Genomic DNA, 23092 nt, shown 5'->3' with positions numbered 1-23092 from the left:
ACCTAGATAAATTGCTCGGGTTCTGTTCTCTCCATTGATAATTGATTTTGATACTTGTCGCAAGCGGAAGGCCTAGTGGCACATGCCTATTCCTACTAATTGATATTCCTACTAATTGAATGTACGCAAATAGATGCCCATTTTCGTCCATCTTGTATTAGAGGTAAAGTGCCTAATCAATCAGTCTTATCCCCACTCTATACTTTAAGTAGCATCAAAGCTCCAACACACTCTACATCATGGTAGCTAGAGTTATGCAGCTCAAACACACCTTTATCGTCCTGGTGGCGGCAATCAGCTGATCCATAACTTCTTAAAGTCCGAACAATAGTAATATACGACTCAGCATAGGCCAAATCGATGCCTGCACAGCCACGAGACCCGTTTTCAAATCCGAAGAGATATTCGTCTAGACGAGGGTTTTGGATCCATTGCTCAGGACGGTATGTCATGGAGTTGGGGAAGATTTCTTCAAGGGGATGAGCTAAATACACAATCATGCTTGTAGGGGTATTAGGAGAGATGACCCGGGTCGGTCGCCCTTTGCTTGACGATTTCAAAACCATAAGCTAATCCAGAGCAAGCTGGTTTACGCGACCAGGAGCACCATAGCCCAGTCTGATGGCTTCTTATACACACGCACGTAGATAAGGTAGAGGCTTGATAGTGGTCAGAGACACGAGCATCTGGGTTGTCCATAGTTTTTTCTAGTTCGCTTTTGAGCTTGTCCAAAATTGATGATGTTGAGACAGAAATATATGCCAACCGTCGAAACCCATGCTGAAGTTAGAGGTCCAGCAGCTAATACCACAGCAGCTCCATCAGCTAATCGATCCAACGCATTTTTCCCCTCTTGGAAGCTTACTATCCAGAATCTCATGAAAAGTGGTACGAATCCACTCATTATCACGCTTTTCGGCCGTTTATCGTGACATCATTGCGTTTGTCGCTTCGGTTAAGATGTCCTTTTAAATTAGACAAATAATGGACATCGAAATACGAGTACGAAATATTATCATGGAGTATTTAACGTTAATTGGACATGGCACATGGTATGGTATGTAAGTAAATGGCGTGATTTATCTAAGCTTATCGGGATTTGAGGAAATGCCATGCATGGATCACAATGCTCTCGACCATTACCTCTCCAATAACGCAGCATGTCTCGCTACTTCCAGATATTCTGCCATGCAACTCCCCATTGTGTATGTGACCGTCCAATAATAACATGTATGTACCATTATAGTAATACAATCACTCATTCTTACGCTGCTCTCTTCTATACTGGCTCGTCTTGCGATCGTGCATGATACGAAAGACGGGCCAGACAAGCGAAGCCAAAAGCCCAAGAATCCAATCCCACACCGACCAATATCGGGGACTTGGCCCGCGCATATTATTCAGCAGAAGCTCCGTCTCCATATCCATAGTGATAAAGAACCTGCCTTGCTTGAGCCCCTCAATCGTGAGTTCAGCTGCTCTGGCTGCCGTCAACCCGCTATTTTCCTTATTGGAGCCCTCTAGCTCTTTCAGGAGGTCCGGCTTCCGGGTTTGCTCTTCGTAGAATGCATCGGTGTAAATCGTTCCAGGGAAGCTACAGTGAACGCGGATGTCCTGTTGAGACCGATACAATAGTACTTCCTGGCGGAGAGTGTCGGCTAGAGCTCGTGTGGCGGTCTTGGTTGGTGTATACGCAGTATAACCCGGAAGACCAACAAAAGCTGCTGTAGAAGCTGTGAATACTATATGGCGCCGTTGTTTAAAAGGAGGGGGTCTGGCAAGCCATTGCTTTAACACGGCATGCGCAATGAACGCAGCGGCAAAATAATTGCGTTCCATACAGCTTCTGATATCCTCTGCTGCGATGTCTGCGAAGAATCCAATTTCGCTTGCCGTCCCACCCGCAACACAAAACAGGATAGATGGAGGTTCTGGGAGCGAGTCAATATAATTTGTTACCTGATGTGAAAAGGTTAAAATCCGGGGAACAAAGATATCCGACGGAAGGTCCTCTTACTTGCGCCGCATCTGTTAAATCCAATACTGTAGAGCTGTGCTTTTGGTCCGGGCCTTTGATTTTCTGTTGGAGATCCTGAAGGGTTTCTTCCAAGGCCTTAGGAGTTCTACCCAAGATAGCGACATTGGCACCTTTTTACCATTAGTAATAATCAATCATGTATGATCGGCCTGCATGTTCCCTCACCTCGGTCTGCCAATTGCAATGCTAATTCTCGACCAAGCCCTTTAGAGCCACCAGCAATGATCACAGACTTTATACCAGTCAGCGAACATCTAACAATCGTTCCTTGGTACTTAAGGACGGATAGCTGCTAACCTGACCGAGAGGGTCAAAATTGGTTCTTCCGAACATGGTGAATTTGCAAGTATCGCAATTAGTGCGTTTTTGATGAAACTATCAATATATCACTCCCCTTGCTCTTCTGTTGATATGAAGGCCGTCTCTAAGTTAGTTACAAAAAAAGGAGGCGCATGTGCTCACGTAAGGAATCACTCGGACCAATCTGAGTGCTGTAGCTCGTGATGGCAATAATTAGTTAGGAATAGCGCCAGATTATCCTTCAGCCATCCAATCAGCTGTTGCCAGCAACAAGAACCTTAGGCAGAAATAATGAGTAATCAAATTTACCTGCCTTTGGCTAATCAAGGTGTAGACTCTTCTACAAGCTATGTCTCGAGATTATGCAGAGATATACATTCCAGAGTACAGGCTAATCAAGGGTTCGTTTACAGAATTGTTCGCCGTTGGCTTTAACCCTAACCCATAGGTAACTATCTGTCAGATAATCCGCATTTGCAACGAGGTATAGAATCAAAAAAGGCATCCTCAAACATATAAACCTTCACCTGGTGCACCTGAAACTCGACTTGAGACGTCATGGCCGTATTCCTTGGAACAGTGAGATCCCCAAGTCTGTTAGTTGTTACACATCTTGGCAAAATATCTATATAAACCCGGCTTTGGAACCTGATGTCCTCGGAGAGAGAAGAGAAGAGATAAAAAAATCTTGCTACCCACTTCTTTATTTTTACCATCCTTGTAACAATTATTCAGGATTGGCCTGGAGTTAACCCACCAATCCGACACTATCTTCAACGATTATCCCGAACCCTAAACCCTAGCCTCAAATCATAGCTCTTTCAGGGTCCGGTCGAAGAAACTACCTACGTAAGAATAAACTAAACATGTTATCATCATAGCTCTGAAGGGATGCTCTGCTAGCAGCTCAGCACATAACTACTTACCTATGTACGTGCTAGCCCAGGTGTACGTTCGGATATTACTCTTAGTCGTACAGGTTGGGCCTTGGAAGTTTGCTGACTCTCTGAGAACTTAGGAGAATCAGTCTCGCACCTACTTACGCTAAGGGACATCTTAAAAAAACGATCTTATAAGCGAGACAAGAACTTTTTAGCATACGAAATGATATATATTCATAATGTGCAAAAGTTTTTATTGCTACCCTGGTCAATTAATACTAACAATCAAATTTATTCGAACCAACCCAAAACACCTTGACACAAAATTGTAGCTAAAATTTCGGATCCACCAATGATAACTGAATGCAATCGAAGATATTATGAATCAAAAGTAAATATATGCCGTATAGCAGGGTTATGTGCGATAATTTCTTTACGCAACGGTAATACTCTGGTTAAGGTACTCGACCATAGGCCATGCACTTGCCTTTTCCAAGGTAATGGTTATGTTAGCATGAACTGAAGACGGATCCAATAGGTAAAGAGTGCAAGGGACATTGTTTGACTTACTCCTACAAGAGAGAAGTGGGCTACAGTGACAAGTCCATTGTCAGTTGCAGCTGACTCTGGAATCTCCAAGGTGAAGTTCTGATATGGAGGTAGAGCGGTTTCATGGAATTGAGGGTTGAACGGTCCATTGTACAGGACGGTGCCCATGCTTTCATCAGGAGAAGCACATCTACCACCGGAGTTGCACTTGCTAATACCAATGACAACGGCAATCTCCTGAGAGCCAGTCAAGGTGTCCTATACCATTGAGTAAGCCAATGTACCAGAGAAGAGTATTTTATCTTGTCGAGAGCTTGACTTACGGGACGCTGAATCTGGAATGTTGTTGGGGTTCCGGTGGACAATTGAGCTCCTGCTGCTGGCAATCCAATTGAAACTGACTGTGCAAGCGCAGTGCTGGCGATGAGACCGAGTGACAAGACAGACTTGTACATTTTGGTGGATATAGGATCGTTGGTTCCCTTGTATTTCGTTATCAAAGTTTCTCCAGTTGTTTTGTGAATGTCAGGATTTTTTGTATGCTTGGAATTGAGATACAATGGTTAAAACGTGTTGCTTGATACCATCAGAATGAATCCAACAAAAGTGGCTATATATTGGTATTTATACTTGATTTCGAGCAGTATGCGAATTGCCTCAGGGGCGTTGAATCATTGCTTTTGCCAAGATCTTCATGCTGACCCACTTTGAGCCAATAAAAGGAGAGAGTAAATGAGACAGTTTAAGACAAAATAACAAAGAGGACGCCTAATGAACAAATCTAATGCCTCACGCGCTGCTTTTTCGTATGTCTATTCGTGTCTTGTATTCCCTAGACTTTTCTTTTTTACTTTCGAAGCGATTCTCCATAAATGACGTGTTGACAGTTGACCCGGCAAGGATCGTCCTTGCAGGAGAATCGATTTGAGACATGCCCAGCGTTTTTCTCCATACAATACGGGAACAATTGTGGAGGAATTGCGATCATGGGCCATTCGGAATCAAGAGACCGTGACTAGATGAGCCAATGATTAATACATTGCTTAAGAGGATAAGTTCCGGTTCATCGTTTCTTTTGGACCGGCACTTTGTTCACAATTAAAATGTCAAAATTCAGTACCCGGCTTTCTCACTCCGACACTCGATAACCAATATTTCCGGTTTTTGGACTGAGACAATAGCAATCAAAACATATCGGCAATTTGCTATCGCATGTTTCCAGAAAACAACACCAACCATAAGAATAAGCAACATGATCTGCAAGCCACTCCGCTTTTCCAATGTCCCGGGATTGATTGGTATAGACGGTCGGTCGTCTCGGAACACAGGCTATTTATAAGCTCCGCAAACCATCCCAGCTGTCCATCTCTTCCAGCTGAATGTCTTTCCTATTTCTGGCATGGTTGCCAGATCATCAGGCCACCAGTACCGATTCATAGGGCAGCATAGGTGCCAGTACACCTGCTTCAACATTTAATAAGCGCACAGTCAAGGGCCAACTGAGTCACGTCAGAGCTCATCGGCAATGGCTGCGCCGTGAAGAAATTGCTAAATAAGGATACATCTTAAGACAGGCGTGAATCTCCAAGAAGTATGCAAAAATTATACAAGGCTTATGTATGATATTGACCGCTCGGATTTGGCCTACAATGAACATAGTTATGGACCAAGATCCCGGTACAAGATACGAAATGTAAGTCATAGGCTTTTTGTCGCTAAATTTATCTATATATTTGACCTCAATTGTAACATAACTTAAGATGGTAAAAGTGAGGTTTCACTGAACTCGGAGCAGCCATCGCGTTTTGTTGGATGGACTGGTCTAGATGATCGCGTGTTAAAGTTAATAACCATGTATTGGGTGTGCAACCAAAAGTATCCCGTCCAAGGCGCTACTCAAGGACTCAGTTTGTCTATATTCGACTATTGTGAAATAGTTACTGCACTTCGATCCTATCAATGTAGGGTTAGGGCTAATTGATTCTATGACCTAGGGGGCCGTTTTGACGTCATTCCGGACCTTCAAAGACGTTGTCTAAATGCAATGCACGGTTTGTAAATAATATCAGATGAGAAGTGCCAGTATGCAGGGCGGATCGAATCGGCCGAGTTTGGCGGATTTTCCTCTAGATATTTTCGGGCAACAACCTCGTAGAAATAGGCTCTACACACAAATCACATTGTGCTACTCGTTGCCAGAAGACAACGAGTTACACTGAAAGTCAGAAATCACAAGGACACTCGATAGCGGGTTTTCAACGACTATCGGGAGCTTTCCATGGATATCTGGCAAGATAGTGAACGAGAATGGCACATTCAAGATCAAGCCCGATAGCGGTAGGCCACAAGTCATTGTGAAGGACTATACCAAAGACCCGTCAGTACCTACATGGAGCACGTCACAACAAGCTGGTTTCCCGTTTAGGATGCTAGACGAATCTGTATTTGCACCATGAAAGACGCTAGAACCCTCATCAGACAATCTCTTTGTATTCATTGTTCAGGCCAACTTTGTCCGTGGCGGACTACTGCTCACCTTGAATGGTCAGCATGGGTCCATGGACATGGCTGGCCAGGGGCAGGTGATGTATCTGTTTGCAAAAGCCTGTCGACATGAACCTTTCAGTGAGGAGGAAATATCTATTGGTAACATAGATCGGAGGAACGTCGTTCAGTTACTCGACGATCATGTTCAACTTCAAGAGACGGCAGCTCCTGACCCTCCACGCATTAAAAATAGTCCGTCATCTCAAAGGGATAGAGCAAAAGAATCTCAATCAAAGAAGCTACAGTCGTCTTCGAATGACTGTACTTGGACCTATTTCAGCTTCTGTCGTTCTAAGTTAGCATCACTCAAATCTCAGGCAACAGCCACTCTGCCCCGAGAAACGAATGGCTTTGTCTCCACAGACGATGTCCTTAGTGCGTTTATATGGCAGTGTCTAGCAGTGTTCGACTACAGCGATATACTCAAACGAATGGGAGCGTATCAAATTGAAAACGACCCTGTCACGGAATGTCAATGTCCGTCAACACCTTCAGATCCCCGCTTCATATCCCGGATTTGTTACCAATACAACTCTACATACATTTGCATTGGACGAAGTAGCAAACCATTTATTGGGGTACCTCTCCAGTCAATTGCGCTCTGCTCTTAGTCCCGAGTCATTAAATCAGCGTACACGCGAACTAGCAACTAGAATTAGGAGGGATAAGAATAGCGCAAATGCAACGATCGTCCCCAAAGGTAACCCCGAACTGGATGTTCGTTTGAGTTCTTGGGCAAAGGAAAACTGCTACAATCTTGACTTTGGGTTTGGATTGCCTTTGGCTGTTCGTAGGCCACGGTTCACTGATGGTTCTAGAGAAGGTCTCGTTTACTTTCTGCCAAAAGCACCGGATGGTGAGATCGTGGTTGGGATTTGCCTAAGACGTGACGATATGGAAAGGTTGAAGAAGCATCAAGATTTTGCGAAATTTGGAACCTTCTTGGGATAAATAACTCATACAAAGAAACAGCAAAATATCATGACCATCGAACTCTATACACCGTGAGAAGCATTGGTGCGGATCTCAACCAAAAACTCTCCTCCACTGTTGTTGATGACAACCCCAGTCGCCGTGGTGTCTTTCATCAGACAAATATACGTTTCGGTCGTGTCCTCCGGTCTACCCAATTTCCCCAAGAGTGCATTCTTTGCGGCCTCCTCAACTCGAGCTTCCGCTCCCACTCCCCAGGGTTGCGTAAGAACTCTCTCCGGGTTTACCTGATTGATACGAATGGGTTTCAAGTCCAGAGCTAAGTTCCGTGTGGCACCTCCCATACCTGCCGCATAAGCAGCGAAGACTGCGTATTGAGGCAATGACCGCTCGGCGACCTTGCCGCTCGTGAATGTATAGACGATTTCCAGTGGGACTTGAAGAACCTTAAAGAGAGCTTTCCGATCAATAGGGGGGCGGTGAATCGTATCTGGCCGCATCGTTGAATAAAGTCGGGGTCGATATCTGCAATGATCGATATTCGAGTGCGTCTCCGGCCATAAAAATGAGATGATCGAGTAACTCCTGGCCGTCTCCCCCTTCAAAGGCAGTTGTTACGTCAGGGAGAAGCTTTTCCAGTCGGGACTCGACGTCCGGCTGGCTTAGGTCAATCAAATATCCCAAAAGCGTTCTGTCAGGGACGTTTGATGATTTTTAGAGTCTTTCCACTGCATTCTCTACTCGTTCCGCATTGGATGAAGCGATCGCTACCTTCATGCCTTCGGCTAGGGCAAGCTTCGCGACGCCAAATCTTGTTCTTGAAGAGCCTCCAATAACGAGCAAAGTTCGGCTGGATATAGGGCATGATTGGGTATAGCAGCTGTCTGATAGTTTGATTCATAAGTAGGAGTTGTAACTATTAATCTATAACCCATAACTTTCCAGGTTACATGAGGCCTTCTTATAAATGAGCAATAATATCCATGGCATTGAAAATACTTCTGAACACGTCACACTACAGAAATGGTCTCATTCTCCTATTCTCCGACCCCTTGAGCTGTCTTTGTATGCCCAGCATTACGACGGATTTAAGCGGTCATAAAATCAGCATTTATACAGACTGTTTCTTATGCAGTGGAACAGCGACAGAGTGAAGCCGGAGCCCAATGCTAGAGCTGTTGACGATATCCGCCTCGGCGGATATTATTCGATCGGATATTGGCGGCGGATACGATAATCGCTGTTCTTTTCACGGCGGATGCGAATATCGAATATTATTCGACTGGTAGTCATACCGGCGGATACGATATCTGCCATACCGCGCCGATATTCGAGTTATCCGCCATATATTCAATCATATGGAGAGAGATGAAACCACACATGATCGTGCCAGTGCTCAGCCAAGAGCCGCAAGACCATAATTATTAGCCCAGAAATTGCTCTCGTAACTAGTTCTATAAGTTGTCTACCTGGATGAAAAGTGTAGCACAATCAATAATATAACTAGGTAGGGTCAGCCGGCAAACTCTGGCTATCCAAGCAATCAATCCCATCTGACATTGTCGGAACGTGAATATCAAACCCTACGCGTTTCGGCACCGGATTAGTTAGTCTGACGTGGCACGTGTGTACCGCGTATATATCTAGCTAGCTACCCCCCGTCCCCCTCGCTCTTGACAGGCGCAAGAGCAGTCCTTCCAGTCTTCCGCACAACCCCAAAGCCAGTCCTTTATCGAGAGTCTGGATTCTCTCCACCAGAAATCGAACTAGATCGAATAGCCCTCCTTGCAACTGTCCGCCTACGGCGTCTCGACCCTTATCACCCACTTCGAAGACGCGCAGAACAGATCGCTAGTAATGGCCGACAAATCAGCCGATTTGCCCGCCGTACACTGGCCCTCCCAAACTCTGAACAGATAAACCCTCTCCAATACGCTCCCTGGCACCCTCGCGAGCCTCGTGGGAATGCTCAAGCTCGAATAGGAGCTCCCATGGGACGCACTAAGGAACAGGCAGCGGCTAATTTCATGGCTTTTCAACGTACCATCCCTAGCTCAGATATTGTAATCTTTTCAGATGGATCTAGGCTAGCAGACGGACGTGCAGGGGGTGGCTATATTGGACTTCAAGCACACCATCAGTTCCTCCGCTCCTCACTCTCATACGGACACGGGAAAGAGGTCTTCGACGCAGAAGCAGAAGCAGCAATAGCGTACCCAACAGCTCAATTTGCTACCAACCTATGGATCTGCCTTGACAACCTGGAAGTTGCCATACGCCTTCTATCTCCCTCTACAGGATCTTCCCAAGAAATCTTTGAATCCTTCCGCACCCTTGCAGCCGCATGGCCACTTCGCAAAAGGCTTCCTCACACCAAAAGCGGATCTATCCAAATCCGATGGGTCCCTGGACACGCCAAAATCCCTGAGAACGAAGCGGCTGATCTCGCTGCCAAAGAGGGAGCTGCCTCAATCCCTCCTGCTCCTCACAAATCCTCATACGCCTCGCTAAAGAGATACGCCAAGACTCAATCCCTATCCGCTGCTCAGTCACAATGGGAGAAGGTGGCACCACAGAGCTATCAAGATCTAGAAATAACCACTTCCCCTAAGCGCCCTGGGGAGCTTCAACTCAACCGACTTGACCTCGGCCATGTTATTGCGGCCCGTACTGGTCATGGAGACTTTGCAGACTACCATGAACACTTCAACCATGATGATGCTTATCTTCTCTGCCAATGCGGAGCACGAAAAGCACCTCTGCACTTCTTCTTCTGTCATATAGCTAAGAGACGAGCCCCTCGGCCTCCTGGGCCCCCTTCTGAGGTCATCTCTTTTCTCTTAGGCACTGCTAAAGGAGCACAAAAGCTAGCCACATGGCTAGCAGAGACCCACTTCTTTGAGGATATCTGCCCTCGCCAACCTCTCCTTAGCACCTAGCTAGGACAGCCCTACTCTTCCTTTATATTTCTCTTCTCCTTCTTTCTTTCTCTTCTCTTCTTTCTTTCCCTCTCTGCAAAACTTACTGTTCAGTTATAATAGTGGTGGAGTAATAGGTCATGGAGTGTAGGCGGACCATTGCAGCTGGCAAATACCTAAAACCCACTCAAAGTGGACCTCCCTGTAAGACCACGGCAGCTATGGAAATGCGCCAAAGAGTCTCTTATTTGTACATAAATCTGATAGGACCCGAAACCCGAGGCTTACCCCTCGGCGGCCTATGTCCCAGTAGGGATCGGTGGGAAGCGTGCGAGTCACGAACCACGGCCGTTAAATATACACACACACACACACACACACACACCCCCAAAAAGACAAAGGACGAACCACGGCCGTTAAATACACACACACACACACACCCCCTTGCTCTACACACATTGGTTTGGACAGACGCTCTATTCCTGCCTATATTTTCTCTCTTTCTCCCGCTTCCAGTCCCAGGCGACGCGGCCCAGACGCGCTAAAACGCGTTCCGCAACGCCATGGCACGGAATCGCTCTGAACCCGACAAGAGGTCTCTACAAAATGTTCTGCAAGAGATAACCACTGCTGCTACCACCAGAGCAGCCGAGGGTCAGAAAATCTTCAGCCCAATAGCTGCTTTTCTTGATAAACACCGCAACCAGACGGCTGGCCTCAGCCCTTATCTACAAGGAGCTCTTGCCGCTCTAAGTGATGATCTAGCCACCGTGGCTCAACACCATTTTAATGCCTATATAAGTGGCATCACTCCTACTCCCTCTACCCATTCCCCTGCCCCAGCCCTTTCCCCTATCCCCAGTCCCCTTCCCCCTACGCCCCCTCCCTCTTATCCCCCCTCCGGCCTCGCGCAGTCCTCCTACACAACAATCACCAAGTCCAACCCAGCCAGATCAGGTACTGCTATAAAACAAACAAAGCCACCTACGAAAAAGCCTACACCTGACGTGAAACAATCTCTCCCTGACTACCGCCTCTTCGTACGTCTCCCAATAGACCATGCCGCAAAAATGATGGACTCTTACGCGATCTATACTAGCCTCCGGGCCCAACTAGGTATTAACAGCAACGCCTTGAAAGAAGTACAAACTACAAAGACCAGGTTCGCTCTCTATCCTGCAACTATGGAGGCCCTTTCAACCCTTGAGGCTCAAAAGGAAGTCATATCGACGTACTTTGGCAACTGCCAAGTTGAACGCAGCGCACGATGGATCTCATATAGAGTTACAAACCTGCCAAGAAAGATTGGCCAAATCACCAATGGCCAATACTCCATGATCCCAGTCGACCCTGCGACACTATCTACTGAAATTGCCGAGCAAACAGGCTATAGACCCATATCTGTCAGTGAGACTACCGCTAGTGCTGCTAATGTCAACTCACCATCTTCAAGCTGGTTTATCAATTTCTCAGAAGACTCAAAAGCCTCTCTCTCAACCTGGCTCCGCCTTTTCGGCACTATCACCAATGCTCGCTTCCTTACTAGGAAGGTAACAATCATCCAATGTAACCGCTGCTGGAAATGGCATAATGCACGGTCCTGCGCACGATCCCCAAGATGTCGACTCTGCGGCTTATCAGAACATATAGAAGAAGAACATAACAATAGCTGTTCTACTCCAAATCCTTACTGCTATCCTCCAAGATGCTTTTACTGCCATGGACCCCATCCAGCGGACTTCACTGACTGCCCACTCCGCCCTAAAGCTGGCACCACTCGCACCAAAGCCCAACGAGCAGAAATCCGCAAAACATGCGCCATCAACCTAGCAAAGGCCCGTACAGAACAAGGCTGCTCCTCAGAGTCATCTGCTACCACACAAGAACAGCACATGGTCATAGATACTCCACCTACACAAATCCAGGTCGCCTCACCTTTCCGACCAACCACTCCCCCACCTCCGGCGCCCTCTCAGGAACCTCCTGTCACAGCTAGCGTGGTGCGCTTTGCAACCCCCAAACCATAAAACCGGTTCAACTCACTTCTCAAAGAACACCTATGATCTATTGGCGGTCCACTTCAAAAGAACCCCTCACAATACTCCAACTAAATGTTGGACGGGGTGCTGATTCCCACACTATCGCCCTCTCACTCGCATATACCAACAATATTGACGTCCTACTCATACAGGAACCATACATATTTTCAAACCTAAGCCAAAAAATCACCAAGAGACATCCTTCATATGAATGTTTCTCTCCAACAGATAGCTGGACAGTAACTAGACGGCCCTGTGTCCTTACCTATGTCTGGAAAAATGCAGGCCTACAAGCATCCCAGCTTCGGCCTATCATTACAGATCCAGCAACCCTATCCGACCTACTCTTTCTGCAAATTTCCTCCTCAACTGGACAATCAGTCCTCACTATCAACGCCTATAACGCCCCAGCTGGCTCCACCAGAGCTGGTAAAGCTATGGAGACCCTTATATCCCTTCCAGAGACATTATTCCTACAACCCACTCTCCTCGCTGGAGACTTCAATCTTCTACATATTAGATGGCAACCCTCCCTGACTTACCGTCCTGCTGTATCAGCGGACCCCTTTATTGAATGGTTAGATCATCTAGGCTTTATCCTCACATTAGAAATAGACTGTCCAACCCATACAAGAGGCAATGTTCTAGACCTCACCTATGCTACTAGCTTACTAGCGCTGAGCGGACTACACACCAGCACCGCCCCTCACCTAGACTCAACCTCCGATCATACACCACTGCTAACCACTATCCCGTGGGACCAAAGACACACACTACCTACCCAAAAAATAAGATTCGATATACTCGACCAACCCCTCTTTCTATCTCTCCTCTCCACTAACCTCTCACAGATCCAACCGCTGGACTCCTTAAAGGCCAACCTAGAGTCACTAGCCCAAGGGCTGACCTCGGCAATACACAGTGCGTACGAAGGCTCTGCCAAGAGGTCCCTCCCCCATAAAAAAGGACAACCATGGTGGAATCCAGAATGCAAAGAAGCCTTACAAGCCTACCGATCAGAATTACTACCCAAAGAGGAGTTTCGCAGCACAATTAGGAAAACACAAAGAGAGTTCTGGCGCAATAAGCTAATAACTGCCTCACAAACGAAAGAGGTCTTCGATATCAGCAAATGGCACAAATCGAGGGGGTCATATCGCAGCCCTCCTCTCAAGGATCCATTACGGCCGGATAATCCACCTGCAGTCTCTGTTCAGGAGAAGCGAGACCTACTAGTTCGCAACCTCCTGCAAAACACAACAGAGGCAGGAGATATCCCGCTAGACTGCCCAGCTGTCCCTACCACTACCCTTCCGTTCCCTGAGATCACCATGGCACAAGTGGAAAAGTCTATCTTAAAGGCCAGAAACACCGCTCCAGGAGAAGACGAACTCCAAACTAACATCCTAAAGACAGCTTGGCCACTGATCAAAGACAAGATCTTATTCCTATTCCAAGGCTGCCTACGATTAGGATATCATCCAAAATATTTCAGACATGCAATTCTCACTATTCTGCAAAAGCCCAGTAAAGAAGACTGGACCAACCCTAGGTCCTACCGGCCCATCGCTCTCCTCTCTGTCCTAGGAAAGGGTCTTGAATGTCTAGTGGCACGGAATATGGCCTGGATAGCAATCTACTACAAGGTCCTGGCAAGCCAACAATTTGGAGCCCTTCCTCTAAGATCAGCAATCGACCTTACCACATGTCTAACACACGACATAGAACAAGCCCTAAACCAAGGGAAAACAGCATCTCTACTAACCTTTGATGTGGAAGGAGCATTCGATAATGTCCTCCCAGGGAGACTCACCTACCGGCTCCGGACACAAGGATGGCCAAACAATCTAATACTCTGGATCAGCTCTTTCATCACAGAAAGAACCATACAGATCCGATTTGATAATGAACTTGGCCCTCATACAGATATATCATGTGGCCTTCCCCAAGGCTCCCCTATCTCCCCTATTCTCTTTATGCTTTACATTGCACCGCTCTTCCACATGGGTAACCCTAGAACTAGATTTGGATACGCAGATAATAGAGCGACCCTAGCAATCTCTCCATCCCTCTTAACTAATTGCTAGACACTGAGCGAATCTCTACAGGACGCAATTGAATGGGGCACTGCGGAAGGAATTACTTTTGCACCAAATAAATATAAACTTATGCATTTCTCTCGGCATCGAGCAGATCAAGATCCTGCAACAACCCCCTCAGTCTCAACGGGCTCAGTCACAGTTACTGAAGCAACTGACCGTCCATATCTACGCTGGCTAGGGATCCTCTTTGACAAAAAGCTCTCCTTCCACTGGCATGTTTAAGAAATGACATCCAAAGCGCTCACTATAGCTAGTGCCCTCCGCTCGCTTGGAAACACAGTCCACGGAATGAGGCCACACCTCCTCCAACAGGCCATATCGGCCTGTGTCCTCCGTAAAGCCTACTTCGGCGCAGAGACGTGGTGGCCAGGCCGCACCCGACCTCGTTCCCGCCCTCAGGCAGACACTCCCCCAATCTCAAACCTAGTGAATAAACATCTAACGGACCTATCTACTGTCATTCTAACAGGGGCAAGGGCAATTCTGCCTGTTTTCCGCACTATCCAGTTACCTGTCCTACACCGAGAGTCAGGGTTTTACCCTCCTGAGATTAAGCTTGATCAAATCGCCCTCACTGCATCCACACGCCTAAGCCGCCTAGACCTATATCACCCTCTTCGAAGACGAGCCAGAGCCATAGCCCGAACAGGCCACCCAACTAGCCGCTTCGCGCGCTGAGTGCTCGCACTCCCCAACATGGAAAAGATCAACCCACTGCTTCATCCACCCTAGAGTACAAAAGAACCCAGAGAAGCAGCCTTAAGACGGGTCGGTGCCCCGTCAGGACGCACAAGAGAAGAAGCGGCGGACAACTTCCAAATACTCCTGCAATCCATCCCCAATAACGATATTATAATCTACTCAGATGGATCCAAATTAGAAAATGGCCAAACAGGTGGTGGTTATGTTGGTTTCCAAGCTGGCTCCCAATTCCTGCGCGGCTCAATACCCCTCGGGCATAATAAAGAAGTCTTTGACGCAGAAGCAGAAGCGGCTCTTGCTGGGTTAAAAGCTGCGATGACACACTCTACTGCCCAATGCTCACCAAACCTGTGGATATGCCTTGACAACCTTGAGGTCACTATCCAACTCCTCTCCTCATCTATAGGCTCCTCTCAAGCCGTCTTCAAGTCATTCAACACACTTGCCGCTACCTGGCCATCAAGAAGGAGACTCCTCCAAATTGAGAGCGGGGCAGTCCGAATCCGCTGGGTCCCAGGACATGCCAACATCCCTGGAAATGAAGCAGCAGACTGCGCTGCCAAAGAGGGCGCGGGAAAAACTGTCCCTACCTCCCACCCATGGTCATATGCAGCATTTAAGCGACATACCAAATCACAAGCTGCCTCAAGAGCACAGACATATTGGCAGGCAGCGGCTCCGCAGGCCTATCAAGATCTTGAAATCACCACCTTTTCAAGACGCCCACCAGAACTCCAGCTTCCCCGCCATATCTTAGGACGAATCCTTGCAGCACGCACAAAACATGGAGACTTCGCAGACTACCATGAACGGTTCAACCACACAGATGCCCATCTCACGTGCCGATGCGGCGCAAGAAAGTCCCCAATCCACTTTATCTTCTGCCAGATCGCAAAGAGGAAGGCTCCTAGATTCCCTGGACATCCTTCGGAAGTCATTCCTTTCCTCCTGGGCACCCCAAAGGGCGCCACCAAACTAGCCAAATGGCTCACGGAGACCCGATTCTTCGAGGATATCTGCCCTCGAAGGCCCCCTCTTAGCACATAAGCTAAGAGACTTATAGCTATATATTTCTTTTGTTTTTCCTTGTCTTTCCTTTTCTCTCTTTAAAGCTGCATCGGTGTTGAACATGTTAGATTCGGTCACGGGGAGTAGGTGGACCACTGCAGTTGGCAGAAACATTCACCCTCTACATGCAGAGGTTATCTATCTGACCGCGGCAGCCATGTAAGCGCGCCAAAGAGTCACACCTTGTATATAATTCTTGACACCCAGGGCTTACCCCCTGGCGGCCTTTGTCCCACTAGGGAATGGGTAGGCAGTGATTCATCACGGCCTACGGCCGTAAAATAATGACACACACACACACACACACACACACACACACCCCCTCGCTCTTGGGGACTAGTCACAATATTAGGAATCAAGATAGCTTCATATTGTCAGGCTCGTTAGGCCGCTTCGTGTTCGCGCCTTACTACCGTCTATGCTTCGTGATACGGACCGTAGTAAAACCAACAGATATATATTGAGATATATATATCGAAAGCTGTGGTTGGTGTCGGATTAGTAGATTTATTCCAGGCCAATCCTGAAGAATGTTTTACTAGGATGAAAAGAAAAGAAGTGACTAGCAAGATTGTATGTATTCAGTTCTCTGTCTCTCTCTATCCAGCAGGTTTCAAAGCTGGGTTTTTATAAACATCTTTGGCGGGGTGATTTGTGAGCTATCATGAGGGGTAAACATTGGGCTGAAACCTAGGTGCCCTAAGGTGCCTTTTAGACCTGTAAGATCGAACAGCCGATCTCTCTGCTTCGTTTGAAAGCCAGATTATCTGACAGTTAGTTACGAAGTATCTACTATCTATAATCTATAAGTATGGTGGTTAATTTGAAACAGTCCGTAGATTAATCAATCGTTGGATTATTTAGGTCCTATATCACTTATTAAATTGACAGTGAGCTGTTTCCCATATACACTATCCATCAACATCAACATCCTCATTGTTTCGGAATTCATTGAATGCCCTGGACCTTCGCTATTGTTATGAGCTGACCTCATACTGATGTGGTTCGGGCGAAAGCCTCATCAGAGAATCTGTATCGTTTTCATTCGCTTCTGCACCCAGGACGCTGGAGCGCAGCCTGGCAGTTTGAAGTTATTCGCAGACGTTGAAGATTCATTCTGATTGGCTGATTTGCCTTCTAACGGGGAGAGTGAATTTATTACCAAATTAGAATGCATAATAAATGACTTCATGCCTTGGCACTCACGTGGTGTGTATGGCTATGGATAATCGGCGCCGAACCCAACCCAGTGTGAGCGTTCCACTTTTCTATATAAACTTGCATGTACGATGAAATCATGTTGTCCTTTCCTCTTCCTTTCCTCATGTTATATTTTCTATTCAAGTATGCCCTTATAAGTGAGCATTAGGCGGGACTAACCCATAACACTATCTTAGCAAATGTGGCATATCAAAATCAACTACAGAGTATTTCTGTCTCGTATACGGATGTGACCAGTGACCACCTAGATTAGGCCGATATTTGTATTCGCATCAGCCCTACCCAATGCTCTCTGAAAGATAGAGTTCATCGAGATCAATCAAAAACATGATGATGTACGCGTAACACTATTTTTGCTCATTGGGACCATCAACGGGGTTAGGGTTAATTAATTTGTGATGTGCCAAGCCACGCAGAGGCCTTCTCGTATTTTGGTGTTTGCCTTTCCACAACTCAGCCACCTTTAAGTACCTAGACGTGTAAGTGTCGTGAAATGAAAAAGTTACTTGGATGTTCGCAAACGTGGAGGCTGATACTTGATGGATATTCAGGAAGAAACCATTCGCCTGAACTCAAGGGGCGTATCTGAGCTTCTTCGCTCAGGCGCAGATGTCAATGCTAAGGGTGGTGAATATGGAAGTGCGATTCAGGCTGCGGGGCACCTAGGACGCGACGTGATCCTTGAGTTGTTATTGGAAGGCCGTGCCGACATCAACAGCAGCAATGTCGGAACAAGAAATCCACATGGACGAACACCACTGTCATTAGCTGCGGGGAGCGGTCACAGTTCTGTTGTGCGACAGCTTCTTGCGATAGATGGTATCGATGCTGACTCAACTGATGACAATGGTAGAACACCATTATCGTGGGCTGCAGGGAGTGGAGAGAGCTTAGGTTCGATAGAACTTTTGCTTGAAAGGTCCGATGTCCACCCGGATTTCGAAGACCTTGATGGTAGAACTCCGCTGTCTTGGGCCGCAGGAAATGAGAAGGGTATGGTAGTAGAATTACTTCTTAAGAGACCCAATATCAACCCTGATGCCAAAGACAAGTATGGAAGGACACCATTATCTTGGGCCTCAGGAAACTTTCATGCTGGCCCAGTGAACAGGCTACTGGAGAGAGAAGATGTGAACCCTAATTCCCAGGATAGTTATGGCAAGACTCCCTTGTCATGGGCTGCAGAAAATGGCCAATATCTGGTTGTCGAGTCACTTCTCAAAAACCACAATATCAATTCCGATTCTATGGATGATCATGGCATGACTCCGTTGTCGTGGGCGGCAATGAAGGGACATAGCGAAGTAGTGCAATTGCTACTAAAGAGGGCGGATGTCAATCCAAATTCGATCAACAAGGATGGGATACCGCTGATCTGGTTGGCAGCGGAGAAGGGTCGTTATGAAGTGATGGAAATACTTCTGCAAAATGAGAAAATTGATCTTAACTATGCAACTTTGGATTCTCGAACATTGCTGTCAAAAGCAGCAGAAAATGGGACTGATAGAGTGGTAAAACTTCTCTTGGCAAAAGAAGGGTTAAGTGCCGATTCCCCAGACATTAATGGCAGGACAGCATTATCCTGGGCGGCTGGGAGTGGCCACAGTGCTGTCGTAGAGCTTCTCCTCAGAAGATCGAATGTCCGTCCAGACTCCAAGGATGAGTTTAATCGGACGCCGCTATTGTGGGCAGCAATGAATGGTCACAACACTGTTGTCGAGATACTACTGACAAGGGAGGGGGTTAACCTTAACTTTACGGATGCTTGTGGCCGAACGCCGTTGTTGTGGGCTATGCACAATGGGCACCATAGAGTCATCCGCTCGCTTATTAGCAGGGACATGGTCACACTGCATGGTCTAGTTCGGGACGGAGATCTGATAATGGCAGAGCGTCTTCTTGATTGTGGATATGATGTCGATCGTTGCGACGCCAGCCGTCAGACTGCACTCCGCCTGGCCTTTCAGCTCAAAAACCGTGAGACCATCGACTTTTTACTCCGATACGGCGCGCAGACAAAAGGCATCAGGGCGAGCGATTGGCTTGCTGCGTATGGGCGACCACGAACGGATATCATACACCTTGAGGAAGACACTTATGCAAAGCAGTGGGTTAACTTTATTTCAAAAGACAAAGCGGAAAGCACCGGGCACTCTGCAAATCCTAATCCACAACTGATGTATGTTACCGTTGATCCCTTATCACACAATCCTGCCTTACTGATGTCTCCCAGTGTATATCCGGACTACAAGTATTGGCCAAAGAAGCTGCTATCCGATGAAATGAAGCAAATAAGGCCGAACGAGTTACAAATCTTATATGAGAACATTAATGGCTCCCCCAAGGTGTGTGTTTCGTTGTGGTTTCCTGCTGGTCAAAGCCAAATCCGACAGCATTGTTTCGATATGCCTGACTGGGGCAAATCAAGAATATCATGGACAATACAATCACCTGCAAGTCCACATAGCCGTCCTTGGAAATCGCTGAATTATTTCAGCACATTACGAAATGCCTGGATTCCACAGGGCGGTGCCGACTTTCTCTTACAATTTATCCAGCATATGGAAAGTAGATGGTCAAGGGTATGTGATACCGCCGACGAATATTTGAAAAGATCAGTAAGTTTCCCTGAAATAGACCATAGACTCCTCCTAGGTTAGCTAAGTTAGCTGAAATCCACCAAAACAGCGTCTCGACCAACTCCGTTCAGAAGGGAGAAAGCCTGAACTGATGCGTCGACTTGCAAAGGATGCACAAAAGTGGACTGAGCTTCGCTCCATACTTCAAAACCAGGCAGATGTCGCTCAGAACTTCATTGTGGAATACTGTGAACGTTATAATGCAAATCACGTCCCAGATGAACTACAGCAGTCGGTGGATGAGCTCAAGGTTAAGATCGGCCACCGAATCAGTCATTTAGATCAAACTATCCGTGATCTTCTTCAATTCGTAAGTTTTTACTCACCTGAGTTATGGGTTACCTTGGCAGTCCAATCCTCAATATCAACTAATCCCGATATAGGAATTTGCCTGGGCCTCAATCAATGAGAGCAGGGTCTCAACGAGGTTGGGTCAAAATGTTATGTTATTTACATATGTCAGCATCTTCTACTTGCCACTAGCGTTTTGCGCGGTGAGTATACCCAAGACTTCATTTTTATCATATCAGCGTGTAGTCTACTAACATAAGGACATTGTTAAGGCGATTTGGGCCATCCCCAATATCACAGAATCGGATACCCGGAATCCTTTCATCATCACTTCAGTGATTGTTGGATTTGTTACATTGTTTATATCCTTCAATCTTGACAACATTGCTGGGCTCGTTCAAAAATTGTATCGCTACTGGAGAAAGAGACTAGTGCAAGACATGGAGAACGATAATCATTATTGGAGGGAAAGAGGAGAAGAGCTTGGTGCTGATGGTCCTAGCAGCTCGCCGACGCCTTCAGACTGGTTATTACTCGGGTATTTGATCCACAGGCTGGTAGATAAATCCCAGGGTATTTTGTTCAGAAGGAAACGGACCGAAGACTCACAGAAGATGGACAACGAAAGTTCGTGTTGACGTTCACATCTGCAAATATATAACATTAATGATAGCTTATACAATGGTAGATCGATGTTTTGGAATATTGATGCTGACTCTGTGGCCTTGGCTTGCGATAATACTACCCGGAAGTTCTTCTACAAGCTTACAATAATAGGTGAGGAGATGCGTGTGAACTTTGGATCGTTCCTTTTTTCTTATTATACTGTAGACATTATATGGATCTCCAATTAAATACGGTAGCTTGAAAGGATGCATTAACTATCAAAGTCGAGGACGTGCTAGGGCAAGCAGGAGGTAACCCTAAACAAGTGCGGGTTAACCACCTGGGCAATGAGTTACCCCTATGGTCGCCTCTTTGCATCCAGTAGGTAATGTTTTGCTCTCTATTGGGAAATGTAAATCTATTTTGGCACTAGGTAATAATAGTCAAAGATAGTGGCATATAATACCTGGTCATTAGCCTTGGTCGGCCATAAGATACATGTTGCCTTCGTCGAAAACAATCTCATAACGAAAAGGATACAATATCTGCTTAAAACATTTAAATATAAACAGGTGACGTGTTGATATTTCATCCACATCAACGGCCCTTCAATCAGCAGAGAAAGAAACCCGTGAATTACGCATCCCCTTTCAGTTTTTAAGACTATTGTGGAAGTCAACGCTCCTCGATCTTATGGTAAGATCGCATGTGTCACTGGAGTTTGCCGCTGCGACCAAACGACCGATCACATTGCTTAATAGGACATTAAATGCATTTGGAGAAATGTGTTCGGATTTAATATGTCTCCAGAGCTTTGCATCGTGTAAGAATGTTCCTGGATATGTGCAACCTCTCCAGTTACATTCAAGAGTATTGGATTCGCGTCATCTAGATAATGATCGTGTTAGCAAGTGTCAAAAATAGGGCCCTCCTCATATAAAGTACAAGCAGCAGGTCAGTCTATCAAGGATAGCACTCATTCTGGTATACTAATAACGCCTAGTTGCGTCCACGGATACTCCTGAGGGGTTCATGATCGTGACGCCGTCGGAATGCGGATTGGACTCCCAAATGGGTAACACGCCAGAAGCATTGTCTCCTCCTGCTCACTCAGCCTTGGGTGGAGATGTGTAAGGGATCAGAAAATTCTAGCAACACTCATGGAAGATTGTGGCTCCTTCATCTCAACATGGACCGAGATGGGTCTCTCTATGAACCAAGAGAACATCATCCACTCCTACAATACGATCGCTGAGAGAATCGTCACAAATACCTGGGACGAGACATCACACCCAGTTACCCTCGCTTGCTTCCTATCGCTCCGTTCGAAATTCTCTACTCGACATACAACAATGATTCGGCAGGTTTTGGGCATCAACGGCCTCCGCTACCCGCTAACGTAGCATCCGATATTATTTGTCTGGGAATGTTTATTTCTTCGGCAACAGACTGTATTAGCGCGGCAGAAGCGTTGTTCTCGTCCAAAGTGGACATCACCAACACTCGCAACAGCAAAGGCCAGACCCGTTTCCATATTGCTGCTCATTACAACATTGACATTGTTTCCATCTTGATCAATCGTAACACAGATGTCAATGCAAGACGCAACGATGGCCAGAAAATTTGGGCTTTGGTTTGCTGCTTTGAGTAGTATGAGAGGATCTCGCATATCTTGATCAAGGCTGATGCCGATAAGCATGTATCTGTCGGTGATTCTAACCCCCCTTCACAAGGACGCAGCCACCGGCCATGTGAATAGTGTACGACTTCTACTTCACCACAATGTAAACCATCCATCCATACGCCCTTTAGAATGGCAGCCACTGCTACATGATGCCCGGTAGAACTATTTTGTGTCATGAATCAATGCTAATATAAAATCTCCAAGATATGCCAACATTGGACTGCTTCAAACGGCCACTTCTGAATCGTTAAATTATTAGTCGAGGCCGGCGCTAATGTGAACTGTGTATCCGATACAAGAAAAATACATCTTGCCATGGTGGAAACTAAATGGCCGCATATTAGAGAGTGCCTCAAGCAGCACGGTACTCTGTCGAGTATTCCATGGTGTTACCATACCGGAAATTTGGAAATTTTCAATCTCCCCCGACCCCATCCATGATACTTCGCAGTTGTTTCATACCCGAAAGGCTGAGGCCATCCATATTCCCCCATCAACGACTCTTATCCTATCAACTGGCCTTTTGTTAATAAGAAGTTCCTAAGCCTTTCAAACCCCATATAGCCTCATACTC

General features: G+C 46.5%; 10 protein-coding genes across 11 annotated transcripts, besides 6 other annotated features; 6 read left to right on the top strand and 4 right to left on the bottom strand.

Moving 5' to 3' along the window:
* Positions 1-197: 197 nt before the first annotated feature.
* On the bottom strand, positions 198-904 carry TSTA_041800 (benzoate 4-monooxygenase cytochrome P450, putative; the record flags this gene model as incomplete). The annotated part of the gene is made up of 4 exons (XM_002484612.1): positions 198-232; positions 272-569; positions 640-780; positions 809-904. The coding sequence occupies 4 exons, from the start codon at positions 902-904 to the stop codon at positions 198-200; spliced, it is 570 nt and encodes a 189-aa protein (XP_002484657.1).
* Positions 905-1254: 350 nt separating this feature from the next.
* On the bottom strand, positions 1255-2435 carry TSTA_041790 (steroid dehydrogenase, putative; the record flags this gene model as incomplete). The annotated part of the gene is made up of 4 exons (XM_002484611.1): positions 2336-2435; positions 2204-2270; positions 2018-2148; positions 1255-1959 (listed from the first exon to the last, which is right to left on the bottom strand). The coding sequence occupies exons 1-4, from the start codon at positions 2369-2371 to the stop codon at positions 1255-1257; spliced, it is 939 nt and encodes a 312-aa protein (XP_002484656.1). The 5' UTR covers positions 2372-2435.
* A 1020-nt stretch (positions 2436-3455) lies between these two features.
* TSTA_041780 lies at positions 3456-4544 on the bottom strand. 2 transcript variants are annotated; one of them, XM_002484609.1, is made up of 4 exons: positions 4353-4544; positions 4092-4250; positions 3790-4026; positions 3456-3706 (listed from the first exon to the last, which is right to left on the bottom strand). In XM_002484609.1, exons 1-4 carry the CDS (start codon positions 4353-4355, stop codon positions 3653-3655), a joined length of 453 nt encoding a protein of 150 aa, XP_002484654.1. In that variant the 5' UTR covers positions 4356-4544; the 3' UTR covers positions 3456-3652. The 2 variants fall into 2 exon arrangements, with proteins under 2 accessions (XP_002484654.1, XP_002484655.1); XM_002484610.1 differs by having other exon boundaries at positions 4092-4544.
* A 1788-nt stretch (positions 4545-6332) lies between these two features.
* Positions 6333-7266, top strand: TSTA_041770 (trichothecene 3-O-acetyltransferase, putative; the record flags this gene model as incomplete). Its single annotated transcript, XM_002484608.1, has 2 exons — positions 6333-6690; positions 6731-7266. The coding sequence occupies 2 exons, from the start codon at positions 6333-6335 to the stop codon at positions 7264-7266; spliced, it is 894 nt and encodes a 297-aa protein (XP_002484653.1).
* Positions 7267-7310: 44 nt separating this feature from the next.
* TSTA_041760 (short-chain dehydrogenase, putative) lies at positions 7311-8113 on the bottom strand (the record flags this gene model as incomplete). Its single annotated transcript, XM_002484607.1, has 2 exons — positions 7311-7738; positions 7951-8113. 2 exons carry the CDS (start codon positions 8111-8113, stop codon positions 7311-7313), a joined length of 591 nt encoding a protein of 196 aa, XP_002484652.1.
* A 301-nt stretch (positions 8114-8414) lies between these two features.
* TSTA_041750 (uncharacterized protein) lies at positions 8415-10187 on the top strand (the record flags this gene model as incomplete). The annotated part of the gene is made up of 3 exons (XM_002484606.1): positions 8415-8533; positions 8735-8755; positions 8900-10187. The coding sequence occupies 3 exons, from the start codon at positions 8415-8417 to the stop codon at positions 10185-10187; spliced, it is 1428 nt and encodes a 475-aa protein (XP_002484651.1).
* Positions 8931-9989: a mobile genetic element.
* Positions 10188-10202: 15 nt separating the features above from the next.
* Positions 10203-10260: a microsatellite.
* Positions 10261-10525: 265 nt separating this feature from the next.
* Positions 10526-10551: a microsatellite.
* Positions 10552-10729: 178 nt separating this feature from the next.
* TSTA_041740 (polymerase, putative) lies at positions 10730-14292 on the top strand (the record flags this gene model as incomplete). The annotated part of the gene is made up of 2 exons (XM_002484605.1): positions 10730-12166; positions 12358-14292. The coding sequence occupies 2 exons, from the start codon at positions 10730-10732 to the stop codon at positions 14290-14292; spliced, it is 3372 nt and encodes a 1123-aa protein (XP_002484650.1).
* Positions 10977-11068: a sequence feature (G-rich).
* Positions 12343-15828: a mobile genetic element.
* TSTA_041730 (uncharacterized protein) lies at positions 14533-16056 on the top strand (the record flags this gene model as incomplete). Its single annotated transcript, XM_002484604.1, has 2 exons — positions 14533-14840; positions 15057-16056. The coding sequence occupies 2 exons, from the start codon at positions 14533-14535 to the stop codon at positions 16054-16056; spliced, it is 1308 nt and encodes a 435-aa protein (XP_002484649.1).
* A 308-nt stretch (positions 16057-16364) lies between these two features.
* Positions 16365-16396: a microsatellite.
* A 1441-nt stretch (positions 16397-17837) lies between these two features.
* TSTA_041720 (ankyrin repeat-containing protein, putative) lies at positions 17838-20866 on the top strand (the record flags this gene model as incomplete). Its single annotated transcript, XM_002484603.1, has 5 exons — positions 17838-19477; positions 19532-19916; positions 19987-20247; positions 20321-20431; positions 20501-20866. The coding sequence occupies 5 exons, from the start codon at positions 17838-17840 to the stop codon at positions 20864-20866; spliced, it is 2763 nt and encodes a 920-aa protein (XP_002484648.1).
* Positions 20867-21994: 1128 nt separating this feature from the next.
* On the top strand, positions 21995-22485 carry TSTA_041710 (uncharacterized protein; the record flags this gene model as incomplete). Its single annotated transcript, XM_002484602.1, has 2 exons — positions 21995-22157; positions 22301-22485. 2 exons carry the CDS (start codon positions 21995-21997, stop codon positions 22483-22485), a joined length of 348 nt encoding a protein of 115 aa, XP_002484647.1.
* Between the last annotated feature and the right edge of the window lie 607 nt (positions 22486-23092).

The sequence above is a fragment of the Talaromyces stipitatus genome, genomic scaffold (genome assembly GCF_000003125.1).
Source record: "Talaromyces stipitatus ATCC 10500 scf_1105507295515 genomic scaffold, whole genome shotgun sequence".
In the NCBI taxonomy this organism is placed as follows: domain Eukaryota; kingdom Fungi; phylum Ascomycota; class Eurotiomycetes; order Eurotiales; family Trichocomaceae; genus Talaromyces; species Talaromyces stipitatus.
Note: the sequence above shows the minus strand (reverse complement) of the source record. Positions and strands in the feature narration are given on the sequence as shown.